The 26007-nt window shown below is 40.3% G+C and overlaps 2 protein-coding genes across 2 annotated transcripts in view; one reads left to right on the top strand and one right to left on the bottom strand.

The window, feature by feature from the left end:
* ubash3bb (ubiquitin associated and SH3 domain containing Bb) overlaps positions 1–14398 on the top strand; it is a 40312-nt gene extending 25914 nt beyond the window's left edge. Inside the window, exons 11-14 of the mRNA XM_051678857.1 lie at positions 11923–12067; positions 12157–12263; positions 13435–13544; positions 13658–14398. Of these exons, the coding sequence (XP_051534817.1) occupies positions 11923–12067; positions 12157–12263; positions 13435–13544; positions 13658–13795 (500 nt within the window). The 3' untranslated portion in view covers positions 13796–14398. The remainder of the gene's footprint in view (positions 1–11922; positions 12068–12156; positions 12264–13434; positions 13545–13657) is intronic.
* The window catches only part of LOC127429758 (uncharacterized), a 246816-nt gene that overhangs the window by 60145 nt on the left and 160664 nt on the right, over positions 1–26007 (bottom strand). The window lies entirely within an intron of this gene.

The following is a 26007-nucleotide window of genomic DNA, read 5'->3' as shown; positions in this document are numbered from 1 at the left end:
CTTGATTCTGCTTTAAAAAAATACTTTTGTTGGTGTAACATAATTTGTTGGGTTCATTTAGTCAAATTAAATAACATTTTTTAAATACGTAACCAGTAAATATAGATGTTACAACATGATTTTATTTTATTTTTTTACAATGTAGTTCCATACTTTGCCATTACATTTTACAATGTAGTTCCATGAAATTAGGGAAATTGTCTCTCCCTTCTGTCATTTTTAAAGGGATAGTTTACCCTAAAATAAATATGGTCATCATTCACTCACCCTCCCTGTGTTCACTGTGCAACGTAAAAGGGAATGTTAGGCAGAATGAAAGCCTCATTCTCTATTCACTTCCATTTAAAGGAAAGTTCCAGGTTCAATACAAGTTAAGCTCAATCCACAGCATTTGTGGATTAAAGTTGATTGCCACCAAAAAGTAACTTTGACTTATCCCTCATTTATCATTTTTTTTGCAAAAACACGGTTACAGTAGGGCACTTACTTTGGAAGTGAATAGGGACATTCCATAAACATTAAAATACACAGTTTCAAAAGTATAGCCACAAGATGTAAACATTAAGCTGGCCCTACACTAGCAGACTCAGAACAACTCGAACTGGGTGGGGGATGTCACACTTACTGTTTTCGCTAATCTTGCCCTCCTAGTCAGTGAGCCTGTCACATTTACCTATTGAAAACGGAGGAAAGGTGTCACACTTAACAACTGCCTTTGACTTTGTTCTGTGCCTTTTTACTGCAGCAGTAGTATAAATATTAATGACAACCTGGCAACTCATAATCGTTATTGTATATTTAAAAGGTTCCTTACCATGTACATTGAGTTCGGCAGTGATCTCCGACCACTTTTTTTTATGGTCTGTCATGATATGAGATATGTCATACGAACATACGTGGTGACTAAAAAGAGCAATAAACTTCTCCTGCAAATGCACCATCCATGAGCGCTTTCCAGGCGTTATGCTTTTTCTGCAGAACTTTTTATTTTCCATCCTCTGGCAAAAAAACAAACACTTTAGGCTATATATGAACTGCACTCACTGGTCACTGCCTTGGTGGCGCCCAACCCACAGCCAGTGATAATTTCAAGCAAGACAGTCAGTCAAGTGATTAACACCTCTTGCTGAGAGGTGCTAATGGTAGATTAGTTCAGATACCGATCTTCCACCCACCCAATTGCGCACTTCTTCGGGTTGGCCGTTAGTCCCGCCCGTTGCAGCGACCTCAGGACAGCTCTCAGATGTTGCATGTGCCGCCACCAGTCATTACTATAAATAATAATATCATCTAAATACGCAGCGGCGTATGCTGTATATGATCTGAGAATTTTGTCCATGAGACGCTGAAACGCGGCCAGGGTCCCAAACAAACTGAACGGAAGAGTCACAAATAGCCGAACGGTGTGGAAAAAGCCGCTTTGGATAAATGCGTCTGCCAAATGAATAAATGTAAATATAAATGTAAAAGCCGTTTTGTGGCGAGCAGGGTGGGGCCGAGCAGCATCTGGGCGGAGCGAGGCCGGGAAGATGAGTGATGAATGAGGTCCACCTGTGTGCCACACCGGTCTCACGTTCCATTGAGGAGTGGCAGGAGTATTGGAGGAGAGGAGACAGCGGCAGATGAGAGAGACAGACACACAAAGCTGTCTGTCTGTCTGTGTGTCAGTGTCGTTAGTGTAATGCTGAAAAGCAATATGTGTTGGAGCTTCTGAAAAGCAGCTGTGTTGTAGTGTTTAATGTCCACTGAAAAGTGTCACATTAAAGTGTCTTACGTGTTTGTCAAGCCAGTCCCAGCTTACTCCCTGCCCATCTTGTGAACTTATTACGCTGGTGCCGAAACTCGGGAAGGAGGAAGGATGCGCCGTAAGGAGTCCTCGCCGCTGACTGAGGATCACGACACAGATGGAGTGCTTGATCCGGTGGCTCTGGAGCTCTGCGTTAACCGGCAACCTAAAAGGATGGCTGAGGGGTCCAGTGCCATCACCCGGCATCGCAGACGGAAGCATGACGGTGAGTTGAGGGCCAGTCGACGGCCTGTCTGGGCCGGCGAGCCTGTCTCTCTCTCTCCTCTCTGCTTTCTCCTCTCTCTTTATTCTCCCCCTCCCCCTCTCTTCTCCCTCGTCCTGTTCCCACTCCCAGGCACGCGCGTGTTGGATCCGGAGATCATCACGACACATCAATGCTCCCTCCCTAGAAATGGGGAGGGGGGAGTATGTCACAGGTGGGAGAATTCCACGACCTGAGTTTGGCGATGGGTGTATGTGGCGTGCAGGGCGGGGCAGAGTAAGGCCGGGAAGATGAGTGATGAATGAGCTCCACCTGTGTGCCACACCGGTCTCGCATTCCAGTGAGGGGCAGCAGGAGTATTTGAGGAGAGGAGACAGCGGCAGATGAGAGAGAGAGACAGACACACGAAGCTGTCTGTCTTTCTGTGTGTCAGTGTTGTTAGTGTAATGCTGAAAAGCAATATGTGTTGGAGGTGCTGAAAAGCAGTTGTGTTGTAGTGTTTAATGTCCACTGAAAAGTGTCACATTAAAGTGTCTTACGTGTTTGTCAAGCCGGTCTCAGCTTCCTCCTTGCCCAACTTGTGAACTTATTACACGTTTTTTTCTTGGGAGATTGGAGTTAAAGGGATCTGCCAATAACCCTTTGTTAAATCCAATGTCGAATAAAATTGAGCCGTGCCCAACCGATCGAGCAACTCATCAATCCGAGGCATTGGGTACATGTCAAATTTGGACACTGCGTTCACTTACTATACAGATAGTCTACACAGAACCGGACCGTCCCATCGCTCTTAGGTACCAGAACCACCGGGCTGGCCCAGTCGCTGTGCAACTCTTCTATTATGCCCACCATTGCCTCTAATTCTTCCTGAACAACCTTTTTCTTGTGTTCAAGAAGGCGGTAGGGGCGACTACGAACCACCACCACCGGGGTGGTCTCGATATGGTGTTCTGTGAAGTTTGTGCGACCGGGGAGCGGCAAGAACACGTCCGCAAATTCTCCTTGCAACTTGGCCACGTCTGTGAGTTGCGATGGTGAGAAGTGGTCTCCACACGGGACCGGGGTGAATGAATTTGCTTTGAGAGTCACCTGCGGCCCGGGCTCCATCCTCTCCGGATCTACCGTCTCCAAGGCCACAGGGACCGCCTCCCTCCATGATTTTTGGAGGTTGAGGTGGTAAATTTGAAACACCCCACTCCTGTCCGTTCGCCTAACCTCATAATTTATATTCAGTTAAGCATTTTCTCGTGACCTAGATAGCCAGCCATTGGATTATGGTGAGCCGCCTGGAAGAGGGTTTCCTGACAGCTCTTCGGTAGTAATAATTGGGTTGTATTTTCTTTTGTTTGAGTGTCCTGCGTCACTTGATACAACCAATCTTTAATAATTGAAAAATATGGGTATGTGAGTGTGACGTCAGGCTGGAGCTGTTGACCATTGATGATTCTCACTTGGTCAAATGCGTGATTGAGGAACTCATCACGTGACTGCTCTAGAGGGAAATCCCCCTCAGGGAACCCCGTGAGGACATGAATTCCCCCTCTTGCATCATCTTGATGTGGAGCAGATGTAGACGGCACTGGCACCGCCTCCCCAGCCACAGCATCACATGTCACATTCGCACGTCACATACATCACAACATTTTACAGGACCCATCCACACATATTTGGGTGAGGCAGGAATTAACTGCGGCCTCTATGCTTTTTCCCCCTAAATAGTATCTCAATGGAAACCACCGGATACCTGTGAATATCCCCGTGCACACACCGCACAATCACCCCTTTATTCGTACCCAATGCCCCGCCTTGCACCAAGCGTTGTTTGATAGAGGTTTGGGTACAACCCGAATCCACCAAGGCTTGATATGTATCCCCTTTTAAACTCACTAGTATCCAATATGTCCCTACCCGATTGGGGGTGGCCTTAGGAGCGTCAGGGATCCGGATCAGTGTCCCCACCTCCATAACTGGACACCAATCCTGGCAGTGCCCGGCTTCCCCACAGCTCACACAGGCCAGCCCAGGCTTCCCTACCATGCCCATGGGGGCAGTCTCGACAACCACAGGGGGAAATCGGAGGGAGACAGGGGAAGGGTGAGACACAGACAAGGGAAAGGGTTTGGGTGGGGCTCCTCCCCACTTCCGGGGAGCTGGAACAGGATGGAAACAAGAGGGGGGGAATTGAGAGTTAGAAGAGAAAGAGAGAGAAGAGTGAGAAGGCAGAGCCTCTGGTTCGTTGCCTCCTGGAAACACCACGATGTAGTCTTCTGCCAACTGGATGACCTCTTCCAGCGATGCTGGGCAGTGGACCCAATCGGTCATCCCCTGAGGGATTTGAGACATGAATTGCTCCAGTGTCACCAGGTCAACGATATCCACGGTGCCGTGGGTTCATTCAGCCAGCAGCCATCTTCAATAGGCATCCTGGAGCTGTTGCGCGAAAGCAAACGGGCGGCCATGCTTCTCAAACTTCAGGGTCCAGAAGTGCTGGCGGTTCTGCTCAGGACTACGGCCAACCCATTGCATGATCGCCTTCTTCAGGTCTCCGTATTTGAGGAGGCTGGCGGCAGGAAGTTGCTGGGCTGCTAGATGCACTTCCATGGTGAGCAAAGGTAACAGGCAGGCTGCCCATTGGTTGGGTGGCCATCTCCACACCTCGGCCATCTTTTCAAATAAGGTGAGGTAGGCCTCGGGATCATCGCTTGGCCCCATCTTGATGAGGGTAACGGGTTGTGGGCTCCGGGATTGCAGCTGCAGCCCCCTCTCTGGCAATCATGCTCCGGAATGCCTGCTGATCCTCTGCTTGGGCCTGGAGCAGGAGCTGGAAATGCTGTTCCTGCTCCAGGCATATATCCATGAGGGCCTGATGTTGGTGCTGCTGGATGCTGGCGAGGGTCTTTATTACTTCGCCCAGTGGTGAAGGGTCCATGATGACGTTATCCTCCAGTTCCCGGGTTTAAGCACCAGAGTAACAGCGTTCCTATTTTATAACATGAGTATTTTATTACTCTTCAGCATCGTTCACAAAACTCAAACAAAAGCGCACTCAGTGGCCAAATAAACACACACAAATGAGTCAAGCAGTATTGTCGCACACACAGGAACAGTGTCTCTCTGGTCCCTCTCTTTCTGCTGACTGATGCTCTTTGTTGGCATTTTTCAGGTCTCCCTCCGCCATCACTATAACAAGAGACAGGTGTTAATGATTTACGACAGCCAAGGTGACGAGCCTTACCACTCTCCCTCTCCCGCAGACAGACACACGACCACGCCCCCATCCCCACACACGTGTTGTCTTGTTTGATGTGATTGTCTTGTCTTTGTGGCTTGTGTGGGTATAGTCAGTCTTCCGTGTTGCGGAGCTGCAGTGGCCAAACTGAGCGGCCGAATGGTGAACGGTTATGACAGCATTGAACTGCGTTGTGCTGGCGCAGTGCAGCCAGAAACCAATGAAACCATCTGTCATGTCAAGGGGAACAAGGGGAAAATATATCTGAACAACAAGGGGGTTTGTTTTTTGTTATTAACAATTTTTATTGATTCCATTCACAAAATAAATAAACAACATAAAATATGGAATCAGATTCTATACATTAAGTGCACATACCCGCACTACAATGGTCATAAATAATTAGAACATAAAAATAAAACATTAAAAAAAGTATACTTTCAAAAAACAATAAGAATTAAAACTACAAATCCCTCTCCACTACCCCTCTCCACTACCCCTAAACAAATCCCATTTCCCAGCCTTCTATATATTACCTCCTCAAATTCCGCCACCCCGCCCATCTCTTTGCACCACTCCTGAAATGAGGGTGCTGCAGCCGACTTCCATCCCCTGAGAATGATCCGTCTGCCGATCATAACTCTGGCTAGGACCCAATTTTTTATATGTCTATCCCCTTTTTTAATGACCACTCCATCAGAGTCTGGGGTAAAAGGTAAATTGAGTGTCCAATATTTAAAAGCTCTGAACCCTCAACCAAAATTCTTGGATCTTAACACACCACCAGAAAACATGGGTTGTGTTCCCATCTTCTGATTGGCATCGCCAGCAGGTGGGTGTGTCTTTAAGACCAAGCCTATACAATCTAGAGGGGTTCAATAGAATTGATATAAAATCTTAAATTGCATCAGGCGCACCCTTGAATCTCTAGATGTAGACTTGGCATTTTTTAGAATCCTAGCCCACACTCCCTTCTCCAATACCAAGTTTAAATCTTTCTCCCATAATCTCTTGAGAGAAGTTGAAGCTCCGTCCCCCAGACTCTGAATTAACAGACAGTAATACACTGATGCCCCATGACCTTTTCCAAAAGCAGTAAGCACCACTCCCAGAGTATCTGACGCTTTGGGGGGGTGAATGCTACTCCCAAAAATAGTACAGAGCATGTGGCGCAGCTGTAAATGCCTAAAGAACTGAGATCTGGGAATCCTAAAACATTGAACCATATATTCAAAGGATCTCAACACTCCACTCTCATTTAGGTTACAGAGCACATTAACCTCCCTCACAATCCACTCTGACCAGCAGAAAGGGGACTTATTAATACATAATTTTGGGTTCAGCCATATGCTCGAGGCAACATTTAAATAAATGTCTGAATTAAACACTGGACACTTTTGTCCATACCGAGTGCAAATGCTAGATAACAGGGTGTAACTTAACTTTTCAGGTTAGTTTAATAGAAAGGCTTTGCAATGGCGAAATAGGGGCAAGAACTTCCTGTTCAATTGAAAACCAGGGAGGGGCTCTCTCAGGTGGAAGTGACCAATGAGCCAAATGTCTGAGAATGAATGCATAATAATAAAATAAAATCTTGAGTAGGCCTAGGCCACCTTTGTCAATCAGCCTATGTAACTTAATGAAATGTAATCTGGGACATTTACCTTTCCAAATTAAGGACTTCGCTATGCTATCAAATTGCTTGAAATAAGAAAGGCGGACATCTACAGGGAGAGATTGTAGCAGGTAGTTGAATTTTGGAACACAATTCATTTTAATAACATTAACCTTCACAATCATAGATAAATGTAATGTAGCCCACCTGCCCACATTGCTAGAAAACCTTCTTATTAAGGGGTCAAAATTAACTCTAAGTAAATCACACAAATTAGCTGGGAATAAAATGCCCAAATATTTAATGCCCTGTTTGGGCCACTGGAAGGCGCCCGGCTGAAAAGCCGTTACTGGGCAGTACGCTGTCAGAGCCAAAGCTTCGGATTTAGACCAATTGACCCTGTATCCTGAGAATTTAGAAAAGGAATCAATGATTCTGTGAAGGCAAGGCATAGATCTAGTGGGGTCAGAGACAAATAATAAAATATCATCTGCGTTAAGCAAAAGCTTATGCACCATACCTCCCGCCACCACCCCTGGAAAATCATCTTCTTTTCTTATCGCAGCTGCTAATGGTTCCAGGGCAAGACAGAACAATAATGGGGAAAGAGGGCAACCCTGCCGGGTGCCCCTATCCAGAGTAAAATAATCTGAAATGAATCCATTTGCTTGTACCGCCGCTACCGGTTGTCTATAAAGTAGCTTAATCCATCCAATAAAAGTATTCCCAAACTCGTATATTTCCAAAATCTTAAAAAGATAATCCCATTCTACCATATCAAATGCCTTTTCGGCGTCAAGTGAGATTTCAGCGACCGGAGTCTGATCATTCACCACTGACCACATGATATCGATGAAACGCCTAATGTTATCAGAAGAGCTGTGGCCCTGAATAAACCCTACCTGATCTACATGTATAAGAGATGTCATAACTTAATCGGTTTGCCAAAATTTGACAATATTTTAACTAGCTGGATCAGGGAAATTGGACAGTAACTCTTACAACCACTTGGATCTTTGTCCTTTATAAGAATCAGACTGATACAGGCTTGTGTTATGGTTGGCAGAAGCATTCCATTCTTTAATTATTTTGTATGAACTTCTAACAAAAGTGGAGCCAGTTCTGTATCATAAGATCTAAAAAAATTCTGCGGCAAAGCCATCTGGCCTATAGGCAAGGACTTAATTACCTCGCCAAGCTCCTCCAAGGTTATCTCAGAATCAAGAGTTCCACAAAGTTTCTAATATCTTCATCAGTAGATGAAGACGTGTAACTATAGAGATCAAGATAGAATTCTTTAAAAGTATTATTAATATCAATGTCCGTGTTAAATATTTCACCACCAGCAGATTTCACTGTGGGAATGGTAGAAAAATACTCTCTCTGCTTTATATATCTAGCCAAAAGCTTCCCTGCTTTGTCCCCCGTCTCAAAGTATGACTGTCTTGCCCTGAATAGCCAAAACTCCACCTTCAGTAACAAAATGAATGTATTAAAGTAAAAAGTATTATATCTGTATTTCAGTCGGGTCAATTCTCTGAGGCCATTAGACAACATTTGGTGCTTCAGCTCTGCCTCAGCACTTTTAATATTCCCTTCCAACTCCATGAGTTCTCGTGCTTTGGATTTTTGGTTGAATAAGGCATACTGTGTGATCCAACCCCTAAGAACCGGCTTAAGTGCCTCCCAAGCCACGCCCACAGAGGACACTGAGGACCAGTTGGTCTCCATATAAACATTGATTTCAGCCTTTAACATTTGTTGGAATTCAAGATTTTGCAAAAGGGATACATTAAAGTGCCAACTATATAATTTCTTTTTCTCCGTATGTGGCGACACCTCTAAACTCACCATGGCGTGATCTGAGACTAAGATGTTTCCAACTGAGCAATCAACAACAGATGAAATGAGGGACTTAGATATATATATATAAAAAATCTATTCTAGAATAAATATTAAGGACTGATGAAAAAAATGTATAGTTCCTACCAGATGAGTTCAAAAGTCTCCAAATATGTGTAAGACCAAGATTTTTACACATCCTGTGAAGTGTCAATGTTGCTCTAGGGGGCTTAAACACTTTTGCTTCACTATGACCAATGACTGAGTCCTTCAATAGATTAAAGTCTCCTCCCAACGTTATATCATGATGGGTGCCAGCGGCTTGCAACATCCCTTCAAGATCTATAAAAAAGCCTTGATCATCAGCGTTAGGTGCGTAAATATTAGCCAAAATAAGACTTTGCCCCTGAATTTCTGCTAAAACAATAATGACTCTTCCTAATTTATCTTTAATCTGTTTGAGACATTTGAATTGTAGATGCTTACTTATCAGTGTAATGACTCCCCTGCTCTTACTTGAGGCAGCACTAAAGAAAACATGTCCACCCCATATCTTCCCAAATTTTTCAGCTTCCTGTGGGAAAAGATGCATTTCTTGAAGAAACACTATATCATATTTCTTATGCTTAAGAAGAGAAATAACCTTCCTTCTTTTTATGGGGTGCCCCAACCCATGCACATTCCACGTGGAGAGAGAAAATCCACTCATATTAACATCTGACATTTTGACATACTAGAAAAAATTAATTGTGTGACCACATTCCAACATTAGTACAACAATCAAACTCCAAACTTCCACCCAAACCAAACAAACAGAAAAAAGAAAAACGTGCACATTAACCCCACGCACGACAGCACCAACTGGCGTCCATCCCTTTAAACTCAAACAGTTCATGTATGCCTACGAGAACCCCCGTGACAACTTTGCCGTCGGATTGCTCAAGTCCGGTGTTTCTATAAAAATTTTGTGAAACAGAATTACACAACAGAAGATAATCTATAAAACAAACTCCTGCCAATAGGTGGATTAAACACAAAGAACGTGTAGATTCATACACATAACTGTCCCGAAGGTGTGTTCCTCCACAAAACAAACTCCAGCCAATAGGTGGAACCAGCAAAAAAAAAAAAAAAAAAAAAAAAGGCAGCTCAGTTTCCTTGCACAGTCAAACAAATGTTCAGTGAGCCGGCCCATTTGGCTGTTACATGAGTGCAACAACTGACCTAATCACTCCAATAACTTGCAAGAAATACTCCACAAAACAAACTCCAACCAATAGGTGGCATAAGCACAAAGAACGTGCAGATTCATCCACACCACTGTCCTGAAGGAGTGTTATAACACAAAACAAACTCAAGCCGCTAGGCAGAACCAGCACAAAAAGAAACAAAAAAGGCGCTCAGTTTCCTCGGACAGTCAAGTGAACGTTCAGTGAGTCGGTCCACTTGGCTGCAACGTGAGTACCACAAAATAACTTACTCCATTGACTTTATGAAGGACAGCGCTTGCTGGGGACATGTAAATGTTTATGGCCATCCTTAGCATCTATTCTCAATTTGGCCAGGAACATCAGTACAAAAGTGACCTTCCATTGATTTAAGAGTTTCTTGCATTCCTTGAATGGATCATGTTTCTCTCTTGTTGAATTTGCAAAGTCTGGGAACAAGAAAATGCTGTGGTTCTTCCAAGAAAGACTTCCTTTATTCCTCGCCTCGCGTAACATGAGATCTTTATCGGACAACCTCAGAAATTTGGCCAGAATTGAACGGGGCCTGTCTCCCTCAGCGGATCGCCGAGCCGGAACCCTGTGAGCTCGCTTGATTTCCAGCTTATGGCCTGTTATGTCGAGCAGATTCAGAAGGAGCCCATCTAGGAATTTCACCATATCCTGTCCTCCTTCGCCCTCAGGAATTCCGACGAAACGAACGTTATTCCACCGGCTATGGTTCTCCATGTCCTCTAACTTCTCCCAGAGACGCTCCAAATCCACCTTGGTCGCTAGCAGATTAGCAGATAATTCCCTCTCCGATGACTCCAGATAATCGATCTGTTTCTCGACATCCCCCACTCTTGTAACCATCTCAGTGAATTTCATCTCCATGGCAGAGATCCTCCAAGTCAGCAATGACCTTTGTCAGCATTGCCGACATGTTCAACATTTCTCGCCGAATTTCCCGAAACTCTCTGACCAAATCGACTCCCGGGCTCGAGGCCTCTGCGGGGGTGTCAGCTTGAGCACGTAAGTGTCTTTTAATGTCTCCAGATTCAGAGGATTTTGAATTCTGTGACATATTGTCCTCCTAGAACAGTTATGGAACAGAGTGTATCGAATCTCACTGGTTTATGCCATTAATAGTGTTAAAACTAGCAATGTGCGCAGAGCTCGTGTTCAAATGTCTGAACCTCGCATGGCGTCACGTGACTCCTCAACAAGGGGTTTTGTTAAAATGGTATATTGTTTATTGTTATGTTTGATGTCAGCAGTTAATGCAGTTAATCTGATAATGAGGAAATGTGAAGTTTATTGTTTCTGTGTTTCTAAATAAGTATATACAGTATTTAAGTTGAATGATACTTACCTGATCAGTGGCATGCTCCTGAGGGGGAGAAGTCTGGGGCTATAAGATGGGAGCCCAGACTCAGTATCAGGGCTTTTTGAGTGAGCTAGGCGAGCGTGCAGTAGTAGTGCCATGAGCAACTCTAAAGAGTGTATAGTGCAGAAACTGAAGTTATAACATTGGATATAACTTTACACAGATAAGGTTAGTAAGTGATTTTATTACTCTAAATCATGAGTCGGCAACCTATGGCACGTAATCACTGGCATGCAAGCAACAGCAAGAGAGGAGTCATTAACAAGGAAAATAAAAAAAAAATTATACTCGATTTCAAAAGTGTTGCCATCCCCTGCTCTAAAATCATGTTTCCATATATAATAGTTTATGTCTAATGGCTTTACTTTTGAAACATTGTGTATTTTAATGTTTATAGACTTGCCCCAATTACTTTCCTTTGTAAGTGCATTACTGGAAATGCAAATCTTGCTTCTTTATTTTTAATAAACAAGGGATGAGTTTCAATTATTTTTGTTGTAATCAACATTATGCCCAAACACTGTGAGCTTGTATTGAACCCAGAACATTGCTTTAATCTTTGTTTCCATGTAATGAAATTGAATGGTGGCTGTCCCACTGTGTGACCCCAATGCCATGTGCTCTTTTTCTAGGAATGCAGCAGGAAGGAAGAATCAGCATCCGAGTGGAGCCTGGGCTTTTTGAGTGGACTAAATGGGTCCCAGGAACATATTTGCCTGCTTGGATACCTCCTACAGATCTTGCTGCGGCCAAGCTTAATGTAGATACAACATACAGGTAACAACTGAAACGATCATATACTGTGGCTGTGTAGGAGCTGATATTCAGCCTTGAGCAACAGTTGCCTGTTTGTTGCTCTTCCACAGACCTCACATCCCCATTAGCAAACTAACAGTCTCAGAGACGTACAACACATACATTAGTCGGAGTTACCAGGTGACCAAAGACATTTTGGCTTACTGCAAAAATAAAGGTGAGTGTAAAACATGCTTCTAACTTAAGAGTAGTTCATCCGAAAATGAAAATTCTGTCATTGTTTACACACCCCTTATTTTTTCCAAACCCATACTGTATATGACTTTCTTCTGAGGAACACAAAATGAGATATTTTAAAGAATGTCACAATCACCAATTTCCATACAATAGCAGTGGATTTTGCCTCACTTTACAGCTTAAAATATCACCCAAAAGTGTCATAAAAGTTGTCAGTATGACTAGTGAATCATCATCTTCTGAAGGCATACGATTACTTTGTATGATGAACAGTCCGAAATTTAGGCCAAGTTGTTTTTTACTCTCAAATCAAATTATTGATCAACTCATGTATACAGAGCCCAACTCAAATATCGCGGCGCTTCTACAACATGAAGCCTCATTTGTTTAAGATGTCACGCAAGAACAAAAGAGGTGATTTAATTATTGATTTAATTTGATTTTTTGAGTGAATAGCGACTTACATTTTGGATCTTCATCATATTTAAGTTTATAAAAAAAATATTGAGTGCACTAATAAAGGAATATTCTAGGTTCAATAAAAGTTAAGCTCAGTCAACAGCATTTATGGCATAATGTTGATTACCACAAAAATTTATTTCAACTTGTCCCTCCTTTTCTTTAAAAAAAAAAAGAAAAATTCTGGGTTACAGCGAGGTTTTTACATTGGAAGTTAATGGAGCCAATCCATAAATGTTCAAATGCTTTTGTGTGATAAAATCACTTACTAACCTTTTCTGTGTAGTTTAATTGAATTTTACAACTTCATTGCAACGACGACGTAACACCATAAACCTTAAGTTCAAATAATACACACATTTTAACAGAACTATTAATGTAAGTGCTTTTAAAAAATTATAAGCTTCACATTTCTGCCTTTAAATCCTCCAAACATTGGCCCCATTCACTACTGTAAGTGCCTCACTGTAACCTTAATTTTTGATTTTTTTTTACAGAAAAGAAAGGACGAGTCGAAATTAATTTTTTTATTGTAATCAACATTATGCGACAAATGCAGTCAATTGAGCTTAACTTATACTGAACACAGAATATTCCTTTAACTAAGTAGTTGTATGTAGTATGTCTCCTGGCGCTTATATTTACGTGTGTCCTCCTTTTCTATTTCTTCCATGTCTCCTACTTCTCCATAGGAAACAACATTCTGTTTGTGGGACACGCTTCTTCATTGGAGGCCTGCACTCGCCAGGTCCAGGGCCTCTCTCCACAGAATCCTAAAGATTTTGTGCAAGTAGTCCGAAAGGTTTGTTGAATCTTTTCTGTCATTCATGTGTTCCTTGTCTCATCTGTTTCATTGACCTTTCTTCTGTTTCCCTTCAAACATTATGCATCATGGGGGCTGATGTTTTCCTCCAGATTCCATACTTGGGTCTCTGTGCCTGCGAGGAGCAGGGCGACACAGGAGTTTGGCAGTTGGTGGACCCCCCAATTCTTCCTCTAACGCATGGGCCCAACCACAGCTTCAGCTGGAGAGAGACCTTACAGCAAGATTGACCATATCTGCATGGTCTGTCCACAAAAGACTGTTACCTGCACTGGAAGCACACAACTGAACGTCTTTTTAAATAGATCTAGTCTGTACCATTCATAAGTTATGTAAATTAGATATTGATTTGGGATGTGGCAAAGGTTTTGTTTGCAGGTGGTGGACTGAGGAGACTGCACTGATAAATTAACATTTGTGGTAGTGTTTATTGAGCTTTTAAGCAGGCTTTCTCAGGGCACTGGCTATCACTTTTAACAGGTAAAAATGCACAGTGGCTTAATGCAGCACTTACCGTGAATATGGCATTGCTTTCTGCCATGCATACATATGATGTACATCTTTGCAATGAGAAGTTTTAAGTACTTAATCTACTTTAAACTCTGTCATTACTCAGAATTCTCTCTCAAACTTAACCTGAATGCATGAAAGAAAGTGTAATATCTGGTTTAGCATTGCTGAAAGAATATCAAATGCTTTTGTAATATTTTACAGATAGTTGACAATCAGGAGAACTGATTAAAATGGTAAAACCATTTATAAAACCATAAAAATGGTCTCAAAACCAAATGAACATTGGCAAAAAATAATAAAACTAGAATATGTGAAAAGTAGATGCCAGTAATGAATACTATAAATTATTTAGAATGTCTGACTTAAGGTAAACATAGGGAACACATAGGGAACTAGGGTAGAATTTCAAAGCATTTCAAAGTAGAATATACTGGCTGTAGCATTGTTTTTGGAGAAGCCAGTATTTCAACTTAGTATATTTCCTAAATCTCTGATAACATATTATGATAATTTTATGCTTTAGTACAGTAAGTATATTATATATTGCTCCTTTAAAGGACCAATATGTAACATTGACATCAAGCGTTTAAAATGTGTACTGCAGTCCAAATTCAAAATATTAGAGAGAGTGGTCTCCCCCGCCCCTCCTCACCAGACTCGAAGCTCACGCAGAGGTATATTCGCATCCACTTTAAAGTCTCTCTGGGCTTTAAGCTGTCTCCATCTTCCAAACGCATCTCCAATATTTATCCATGTTTTACTACACCTCTGGTCATGGAGCTTTTTAGACGGATGCCGAGGCTTTTTAGGTCGGGCAGAATCTGTTATCAGATACAGTTCGTTTGGTGGCTTCCATGGCAGCAGCGCGCTGTGTTTGCCCGATAACTTGTTTAAAATCTGGCAACCCGGGGTGCCGAAATACTTTTGGGAAATGGGCGGGAAATGGGCAGGAAATGGGCAGGGTGGGTGGAATCACACAGGCCAAAACACAAACAGAGATTCCGGCCCGGAACGGACATTTTAAAGTAGAATATACTGGCTGTAGCATTGTTTTCGGAGAAGCCAGTATTTCAGCTTAGCATGTTTCCTAAATCTCTGATAACAGATTATGATAATTTTATGCTTTAGTACAGTAAATATATTACATATTGCTCCTTTAACCTTGAAATAAATGTGGGTGGATTTATTTGAGACTGTCCATGATCCTGTAAAGTTAATACGGGTAAATTGAAAGGAGTAAAATTCCAAGAAAACAGGCCATGTCTCGCGCCGTTAACACGTACTTAAAGCTACACTATTAACTTTTTTTTTTTGGTTAAAAAATAAAAAAATATTATTAATGAGAGAGTGCAACAAAAATCCATCTTCCAAACCATGTATTTACCCAAATACACTTTGATAAACCTATAATAATTATATATTATAAATATTTTAGAGCTGTCGGACGGATTTCACGGGAAACTGCATACATATCATGTCATTCGCCCATGCGTGTCATGTCATATCCTTACACAGAGAAAATAAGGTCCGGCTACTGTAGTGCATGTATGGTGTGGGAGTATTATGAAGCTGAAAGTTTGTTGTGACAACAAACAAGAAAAATGTACCATGGATCATTAAAAATGGCAAACCTCCAGGGAATCACCGGTTGTAGAAACAAAGAAACCCCGAACAGAGCAGAGTCTACAAGCAAAAAGAGAAGAAGTAATAAAATCTGAATCAACATCGGCTTGGCTTTTCAGAGGTGGCGAAAACACAGAGATCTGAAAGGACTTAAAAACGACCCAGAGATGGCTTTTTCTTACTCAACAGGTAAGAAATTTTATTGATATGGTTTATAGTTTGATATGGTATTTGTTTCGTCTGTGTGTGTGTAGTAAAATACAATAATAATACTGTAATCGATGCAGATCTTTTCACTTGCTAGCACATGTGTATTTTTCTTTATAACGCAATCATTTATATAAAAAAAATCCTTTAGTCTTAGGCTAGCCAAGGACATGTGTGTCTTGAAATGATGTTGACCACTGGTTGGTAACAATGACAATCTATAAATGAGTTACTATCTTGGTCTATTTGGCCAGAATATCCTGCAGTTATAAAAACATTACAACGTTTGACCTTATTAGACCAGCAATCATTGTGTGTAATGTGAACAAACATTGCCTAACTTTAGTAACGTCATTTATTTCAAAACATCAATGTTTCCAATTAGTCAAAACAACAGCATAAGATATGGCACTTACCTGCTCAGATGACATGTTTTCGGATATCTGTCTTTTCCTTTCTTTCGTTATTTATTTGTCCATTCGCTCTGATAAGATGTCCTGTATTCATGTGTACACCAGTGCCTCAAACCACATTCATCCGTACAGAGCAAAGCCGAAGCACAACTTACGTCATTACCAAAATAATGTCCTTCCCCAAGACACATGCAGATCTGTCTCGACCTCACTCTGACCGTCACTACGGTCTAAATAGGATGATTAACCTTTGTTCCGCCTTTCCTTGAGACCTTATGTAAACAGAGTAATTTGTGGTGGTTTTATTGCATATATTGCTACATGGTATTTGAAGCTACCATGGTATTGTTTCCTTAAGTTACCTATTTAATGTTATGTATCCACTAATCAATTCATCACCCAGGTGGTGCAAGTGACTTGTGACCCTGTGAATTAGAGTGGTTTATTGTATATATATATATATATATATATATATATATATATATATATATATATTATTGTGTGTGTGTGTGTGTATATATACAGTGATTTACATTGCAAAGTATTATAGCCCTATTGTGCCCTATATCACTGTTTGGTTATCATCCTATTTAGACCGTAGTAACATTTTATCCCTTCTTGTTTGTTTCAGATTTAAATTCAAACTGACAACTTAGGTCCATAAAGCCACTAGCTAAAACGCCAAGGGATTCAGTTTCAAGAGGCCAATAATATTTGATCTCTTTCATTTATGCCCTGGTTTAACCCGAGCTCTCTTTTATGGCTTCTTCGACCTGTGATTTGTGGGCTAATCTTATCTATTAGTCATATTTGTTCTTCTCTATTAACATGCCCTCTAGAAGCATCCTGAAATGAGATTGAAGAAATGCAGCATTTGCATTTGTTCAATTACAGAAGGCCGGTCATTTCGGGTCAGCTACTGTTAGAAATCCTTAAAGGAAAGAGAGTGGTTTGGTCATAGAAGCAGCTTTGATCGATTATACTGTATTTGATGACCACACATTTAAACCTATACAAACACATTTGAATAGGTTAAGTACCAGTATGCATTGAAAATCAGACTGTGGTGTATGAAACCAACATGCGCAAATACCTTTTAATCTATGTAGTCTTGGTGCTAAAATAATGTCTCTGGTAAATCTTTTGAGGCTTTTAATAGCTATTTCTATGACTTTAGTCATATTAAGATTATATTCTTAAAGTTGTTGAACTGCAGTAATCACACAGTAATGAACCTGAAGCAGTTGACTCCATCTTTGTTAATGTCCTTGCACTCTAATTACACAAGCTGTAAGCAGCCTTTTTTCCCTTCCCTTCTAGTTGGCACCTGTGATCTTTCAGACTTGTACTGGTTGAACTATCCCCTGATTAATGGGCCTGATTGGCATTAGAGGAGACTGACAAACGATTGGAGGGTTTCATTCCTCTAAAAATCCAAGTCATTATTGGAGAGCAGTGAATCTCTGCAATCTAATAATGCTCTCAGTGTTCTTTTCAAGCTTTTAAACTAATTCGTGATTGATCACTAATTATCGGTGATGGAGCCTCTTGAGACAGCACTTTCCAGCTCCAAACGTTTGTTCCTATCTTAAAACAGTTTGAAAGGAGCTATAACTTCCAAATCGTTGACTCTGCTCCCCGGTGGAGAGTCAATAGGCCGCCATGAGACGTTTGAGTGAGCATAGATGTTCTTTGCCAATAGGCATTATTGCCTCTCGACAGAATAAAACACCTGGAATGTACAAATGTCTGCTCTGGTTTTGATGGGACTGTAGTCGACAATCAGCAGCATTACTGCTCTTATTGAACTTATTGGGTATTTGTGTAGTGCTTCCCACACACACTTTGGCAGCCAGACGTTGGTAGACAAATCCATATTCTTTACTTGCGTGACCATTGATTTCAGTTCCAGTTAAAAAGAGAGAAAAAAGGAAAGTGCCCTCTTAAAGACAAGACATATATTAGTCTAATGCCGGTGGCAAAGGCTTTTAGTTGTTCAGCGAAAGGAACGCCGTGCACACACACACACCCACAGAGGGTGTAAAGACACTGAGCCTCTGGCTCTCCCATTATTAGTCAACAGACGTCTCACCGGACCATTTTCTTTTCAGTTTTGTTATTGTCCTCTTTGCTTGTTCACTTTGAATTCAGAGAGAATAGGGGAGTTTTTTTAGCTTGTTATTTGTTTTGTTGTCACAGGCTGTTAACATGCTCAAGGAAATTGAGAGTTTTGCTAGCCTTTCAAGTGGAACTTCTTTTTCTGCAAATTACTGACAGATGTTTAATATTTATGCAGTCCAGGACATTTCAGGTTAGTCCTGCAGTTTTCTTACTACTTTTTCAGGTTTGGTAAAAAACAAAACATATATATATATTATATATATATATATATATATATATATATATATATATATATATATATATATATATAGGGTTGGGAGGGTTACTTTTGAAATGTATTCCACTACAGATTACAGAATACATGCTGTAAAATGTAATTTGTAATGTATTTCGTTAGATTACTCAAGGTTAGTAACTTATTCTAAATACTTTGGATTACTTATTCAATTTTGAATATAAAAACTCTGCCAGTACAGTAAGACAAAATACACATGTTAAAAATACATTCTCTGAAAAACCAAAATATCTTATGCAGTGTTGTTTCTAAAATAAGATTAATCACATTGATCTTGTTTTAAGGATTTTTAGATATTTTTACAGGAAAACAATACAAAAAATATTATCAAGAATAAGATTTTTGCCCTAATATCAAAGGTCTTACTAGAAAAAAGAAATTATGATCCAACGTGAATTTTCTTGATAAAGAAATATGATTGTGCCTGGTAACGTGCATGTAAAATGGCTAGAAATAGCATTTTAGCTTAGCGTAAAGCTGACAATTTACACAAGGTTTATTTCTATTTCTTCTGCTCCAAACTTACTTCAAACTTACTTCTCTGTCTGCTCGTATGAATGTAACACATCATAAGAAAGTGTTTCACCGCTGTTCAAATGCACTTTGGATCGCATCATTTATATGTATAAATGTTTTCCATCTAAATATTAAATGAAACAAATGACAATAAAATGCAAAGTAATCTCTTCAGTAATCAAAATACTTTTTGAATGTAACTGTATTCTAATTAACAATGATTTAAATTGTAACTGTAGTGAAATACAGTTACTTATATTTTGTATTTTAAATACGTAATCCCATTACATGTATTTCATTACTCCCCAACCCTATATATATATATATATATATCTCAAACCATATAAACCATATATATATATATTATTTTTTATTTTTTTAATATAATTTAGTTATGATACAGAACAGAATATCAGTTCTCTTTATATCAGGATTTTATAGTTGTTACTAAGAGCTGTTATTGCACTAATAATATAAGTTTTGTTGTGTTTTTTAACACTGGGCAGACTGAGCATAGATTGCAAGCTTACTACCACCACTGTGGTCTAGACTATGTGTGTCTTTAGATGTGTTAGAAGTTATGTGAACTTTATCTTTAAGACAAAAAAGGGAAATCAACAGTATAAAAGTAATTCTGATGTAATACACCCGATTATACAGGTCTAGATCAGTAATCTTTTGTGTTTAAATTTCAGGTGCCAAATGACTGTTTTAAATGAGGGGGAAAAACATCCAAATTAAGCTGACTGAAATAAAGTCTTCAAGAACTTCCTTTCTATTTCCAATAGGAGGCAATAGAGCTTCTTGATAGAACTGGATGGCCTCTTAAAGGGATAGTTCACCCCAAAATGAAAATTCTCTTATCATCGACTCACCCTCATGCCATCCCAGATGTGTATGACTTTCTTTGTTTTGAAGAACACAAATTATGATTTTTAGAAGAATATTTCAGCTCTGTAGGATCATACAATGTGAGTGAATGGGTGCCAAAAAGCATATAAAGACATCATAAAAGTAATCCATATGACTCCAGTGTTTTAATCCTTATCCTCAGAAGTGATATGATAGGTATGGGTGAGAAACAGATCAATATTTTAGTCCTTTTTTGCTAGAAATTCTTCTTCCTGCCCAGTAGGTGGCGATATGCATGAAGAATGTTATCATCAAAAACACAAGAAGAAGAATGTGAAAGTGAAAGTGGAGATTGACTGAGCAGGGAAGAGAATTTATAGTAAAAAGGACTTAAATATTGATCTGTTTCTCACCCAACCTGTTATATCGCTTCTGAAGACATTGATTTAACCACTAGAGTCACATGGATTACTTTAAAGCTGACTGTGATTTTTAGAGCTTCAAAAGTTTGGCACCCATTCACTTGAACTGTTTAGGCCAAAACAGCTGAGAAATTATTCTAAAAATCTTAATTTGAGTTCAGCAGATGAAAGAAAGTCATACATATCTGGGATGGATGCCATAAGGGTGAGTAAATGATGGGATAATTTTCAGTTTTGGGTGAACTACTCCATTGTGCTCTGTAAGCAGCTGTTTCATTGCTTAATGCAGCAAAAGTGCAAGACCTGTGAGTTTTTTTAAGCTAATTTATGGCCAGTTTTTTTTTTTTTTACACAGGCATGCATACAAAGGGTCCATAATGAGACTGTGCAGGGGGTTCTAGGAAATATAGTCCTAAAAATGTATTTAAACTGTGTGCTGGGATAACCAAAGTTTTTGTCCAGAAAGAGATTACATTTGTTGCATCTAATGGGTCAAACGTGATATATTTTCAAATAATTAAATTATTAGTATTAGCGATGTAGTTAATAGTGAATGTAATAGAAATGTTAAAAAATTCACTACATACTTAAAGCCTTGATATACTTCCTACAAAATTGAAGAACGAACAGGCGTGAAGTCACTTATAGCAAAATCTGGCCAAAAAGGTGTTTTTGCATTCATTTCAGTGGTTCGTAACAGCTCGCGAACCTCTCGAACATTTAGGAAAATAATCTTATCGGCTGCCAAACACCTTCTTACTGCCACTGATCTACGTCATCGGCAGGTGTGACCTACCTTGAGACCAATGCCTAATTCTGTTTATGTTGTTCAGTGAGTCAAAATGAGTCAACATGAACACATTGATGTGCAGAGTTATTAGAGAGCTGGTGCAAATGTACCTACATCTCGTTCGCTAAGAGACATTATTTATTTTTATTTTTTTGGTCTACTAAAGGAATCAAATCTTCTCAAGTACTTTCATGTGCCCATTCACACATGTGCCATCTGCAGCAAAAGTCATTCACATCTGTCTAAAGTAAGATATGCCTCAATCATCATTGTTTTATCTTTGTTCTGCACATGAACACTTCTATACACTCATCTTTACAATGGTATCAGTGTCATAATAAATTACAATAACAGAGTGTAATCGGCGCATATTATGGCTGCATGTAGCATGTTAGCGCATTAGCGTCATTAATTCATAATGTAAACGACAAATTAAACATTTTGTACTGCATATTACTTTAAATCATCATCGAGTGGTTAAAACAGCTTCTTTTATTGACCTTGTGTGAATTGTACTCAGAATAAGTTAAAATTTAAGGTTTTACATGTAGCGTCCTCATATTTAAATGTACTTCTAAATCCCTCCAAAGTTTTCTAGCAATCATTCCACTATCGACCATATTTGGGACACTCTCTGGAGGCTATTTCCAGTCATGCCAGTGCAGAGCCAATCTACTTGAATGGAGAAACACCAAAATCTAAAAAAATGGTTGGTCAATATTATGATCAAAGAACATATTTCAAATCAGCAATAAAATCTGACAATCCTGCAATCATAAAATGTGCTTCTTTACCTCTTATTACGCTAAAAAACGCAATTTCCCTGTCTTTTATTGCTAATGCGCATGCGTTCTAGAGTTTATTGACAGGTGACGTCTGTATCTAAAAGGTGATTGGCTCTTTTAACTGTAAGGCGGGACTTCCTTTCTACATCTGTTGGGCATTCAGAGCTCCTTGGTTGAGCATTCCAATTTCTCGCATTCATTTTAATAGAAGAGGCCCATCTCTGCTAAATAATCTCTGATGTCTCCCACATCGGTGTGGCGGGTGTCTGAATTTTCGGAAACAGTATCCACCTTTTTCCTGGGGGTCTTACTTGCGAAACATATGTGGGTGGGACTTCCGCCGGAAGTCAATCTATAGAATTCCCTAGTTCTGGCTGCAGTCATTTTAAGACCCTGTTTACAGCTGTAATAAGACGCGCTTCAGATGATCCGATCGCAAATGGTCAGCGCTAAATATAGTTGTAAACGGGGTGCAAAATGTTTTGTGATTGGATCACAAAAAATACATACAGAGGTAGTCAAAAACCACATCGCATTTGAGGTTTAAAACGGCATCCTGATGCATTCCAGACAGCAACAAACACAGTCAATCACCCGCCAAACAAATGTTTAAACTTGCTTGCAGAATTAAAAGGGAAAACTTAAAAAAGCGATTATATACACAAGTATGAGAACTTCACAACTCTTCCTTAGTGTGTCTGTCTGATTTTAACATGCAGGGTGACAAGATGACAAGCACACACATCTGAAGCTGATCTAACACAGGTACTCCACTAAAACAACCAATAATTTGGCTTGAAATGTTGCGTTTGTGCTTAGATTAAATCTCAACTGCATCTGGCAGAAACAGTGCGCCGGTTTTGTTCGTGCTTTCTTCTTTATGACTTTTTTGCAGTTTATTAACATTCAGTAACACACTGATATAGTGATTGATGTATGTCCATATAAAATCATACACACTCTCTTCAAAATCCCAACACCACAACGAAAGAATGAATGGACATACGCCGCAGCAACAGCTGTGTTTACTTGACAATGGAAGTAACACCCATATTTCTTGCTAAGCATCACGGGACGTAGGAAAAAGGTGGATAACATTGCTCGGCTGTTTAGAACTTCATTATACCCCTGATTGAAGAACGACGAAGAACTTCTACTGATGTTTATCGAGGCCTTTATTATCTAGGTTTGTACAGTGACGTGGTTAAATACTGCCATCTGCTGTCTCTGATTGTTTAGACGAGAAGCAGAACAGCTTTAGTCTTTTAAGAAACCTAAAATGCAAATATTTAAAGTGTGTGATATGTCACCTTGCTTTGTGTTTTTAAAACCATTTACCTGCACCTCAGCTGCTGCTGTTCACACACAATTTTGTTCCAAGCTTTTATTTCCTTTTCAGCTGAGGTCAGGCTTTTGAGTGTTGTGTTAGTAGCACACAAAACTGGCAGAGATTGTGGTATTCTTTGCTTGCCATGATAAATTAATACAGATCACACAATATTTGTTGAGATTTAGCTGTTTTTAAGATAACTTTTGGTGATTAATATGTTTTTTCTTTGGAGATGAAACAGATTCCACATGCTATTTGGCATCAATGGGACAGGCAGCAGCTGCCCTCACATCTCAAAGTAGATTTTTATTTGTTTTCTCTAAGGAGAGTTGATGAGGGTCAGTCTAGTGGCTTGCCGGTCAATGCTGGTGTGTTATGGTAAGGCATGACCCGAGAAAGGCAGTAAATGTACCGCCTTTGTTCTTGATGTAGTTTTTATATACGGACAATGTGAGCTGTTTGTCTGGCTGAAGTGACCATTAAAGCTGACAATAGGGCCAGGGCTAAGAGCCACTGGCTGAACCCACACCAGGGTCTCTTAAAGCTTAATTGTCATTATTTTGGCTTTGAAAGGTCACAGGCTCAAACCTTTTATTGTGCTCATCATAATGACAATCCTCCTCCCCCCACTTCTGCACTTCTATGCACTGTTTTGATCTTTCCCAGGCAGACAACTACCTTCACCTCAGTGCGAGTGCTCTTTTTACCTCCTTTTTCCCCATAACCTTTGACCTTATTGACTGATCTACAATCATCTGGAGCCTCCCCTATTTAACTCTCCCCTTTGTTGGGCCTGGGTAGCTCAGCGAGTATTGACGCTGACTACCACCCCTGGAGTCGCGAGTTCGAATGCAGGGCGTGCTGAGTGACTCCAGCCAGGTCTCCTAAGCAACCAAATTGGCCCGGTTGCTAGGAAGGGTAGAGTCACATGGGATAACCTCCTCGTGGTCACAATTAGGGGTTCTCACTCTCAATGGGGCACGTGGTAAGCTGTGCATGGATCGTGGAGAGTAACATGAGCCTCCAGTGCTGGGAGTCTCTGCGGTGTCATGCACAATGACGTGATAAGATGCGCAGATTGAATGTCTCAGAAGCAGAGGCAACTGAGACCTGTCCTCGGCCACCCGGCCTGAGGTGAGTAACCACGCCACCACGAGGACCTACTAAGTAGTGGGAATTGGGCATTCCAAACTGGGAGAAAAGGGGATAAACATAAAAATACAAATTCTCCCCTTTGTAGACACCCGCCAAACTAATCGGGTGATTTGTTTATGCAAAACATTGAAGTTTTGTGTAAAGAACTTGTATTATCTAATTAATTTACTATTAAAATGAACTTTTCTTAAACTGAATTAACCATTTTAGACACTTTTTATAGAATATTTCAGATTTTTGAAGTATTTTTTATGTTTTAAGATAAGGTGAGGAAAAGTTAATGAAATGCAAGGTGCAAGATCTTAATTTGAAATGTAAGTAGGGTTCTAGATGGTAACTATTCAAGATTTGAATAATAAAAAAAAGAATAGATGTGGATTGTGGATGAAAGAAGATAACATTTGTTTGGTGCCTACAGGGACATTGTAAGATGGACAAACATAAAAGGGAAAGGGAAATACAGAGAATGGGGTGGGCAATCAGGGAGAGGCAGAAAAAAAAGTGAGTAGGGGGGATATGAAGTGAGAGTTTATGAAAGATGAGAGAGCTAGAGGGAGGGTGAGAGAATCTCTAAGGACTAATGTCCTCACTGTACAACCTGATTTGAATACAGACAGATTCTCTGAGAAATTAGGGCAGTAGAGAGAATAACCAGACCATGGTAGAAACACCCCAACCCGACCCACACAGCTAAGCTTACATTTCTCAGATATGGATTCCTTCAGAAGTTCTGTGCTTCTGTACATTTGCAGTTCAAAAACACCTCCTAATTCAGATATATTAATTCAGAGGTGATTTTTGTCAGACAGTGAATAAAGAGTACTTTATCTTTTCATTTTTAGAGTTTAGCAGTGGAAATAGTAAAGATAAATTGCCAATCTGTATTTTAATGTGTTAAAAGGAGAAGTCCTTTTGGTTTATGTTGTGATGTTCTCTGAATATAAGCTTGTTCCAGTTTAATCACATTTTCTAGAATGAGTCTATTTGCTTTTCAGTCTTATCAGCTCAGCATGTTTGTATGAGAGGGTTGGAGAATATGAGCAGTGATTCCATGGGTCGTATGTGTTGTTGTCTGTGATGGATAGAAAGGTCTGTGATACTCTAAGTATGTACAGTGTGTGCGTATGTGTGACTATTGCTGAGGTTTGTTATGCTATACTTGGCGAACAAAAAGTCTCATCCGGTTGATCAGTGAAATGGCAAATAGAGCAGCATGTAGGCTGTGAAAAGGCGCTTATCAGAGTTATGCAGACAGTGGCACACAGATAAAAGAGTGAAAACACACCACCCATGCACACACATAGAAAATTACAGTGGGGGTGTACCTCATTCTTCACTTTCTGGTAGATATACATAAATGTGAAATGGTATACAGTATAGGGTAGCAGTGCTGGTGTAATACTAGAATTCCAATTGAGAT

Source organism: Myxocyprinus asiaticus, chromosome 39 (genome assembly GCF_019703515.2).
Source record: "Myxocyprinus asiaticus isolate MX2 ecotype Aquarium Trade chromosome 39, UBuf_Myxa_2, whole genome shotgun sequence".
Lineage (NCBI taxonomy): Eukaryota > Metazoa > Chordata > Actinopteri > Cypriniformes > Catostomidae > Myxocyprinus > Myxocyprinus asiaticus.
Note: the sequence above shows the minus strand (reverse complement) of the source record. Positions and strands in the feature narration are given on the sequence as shown.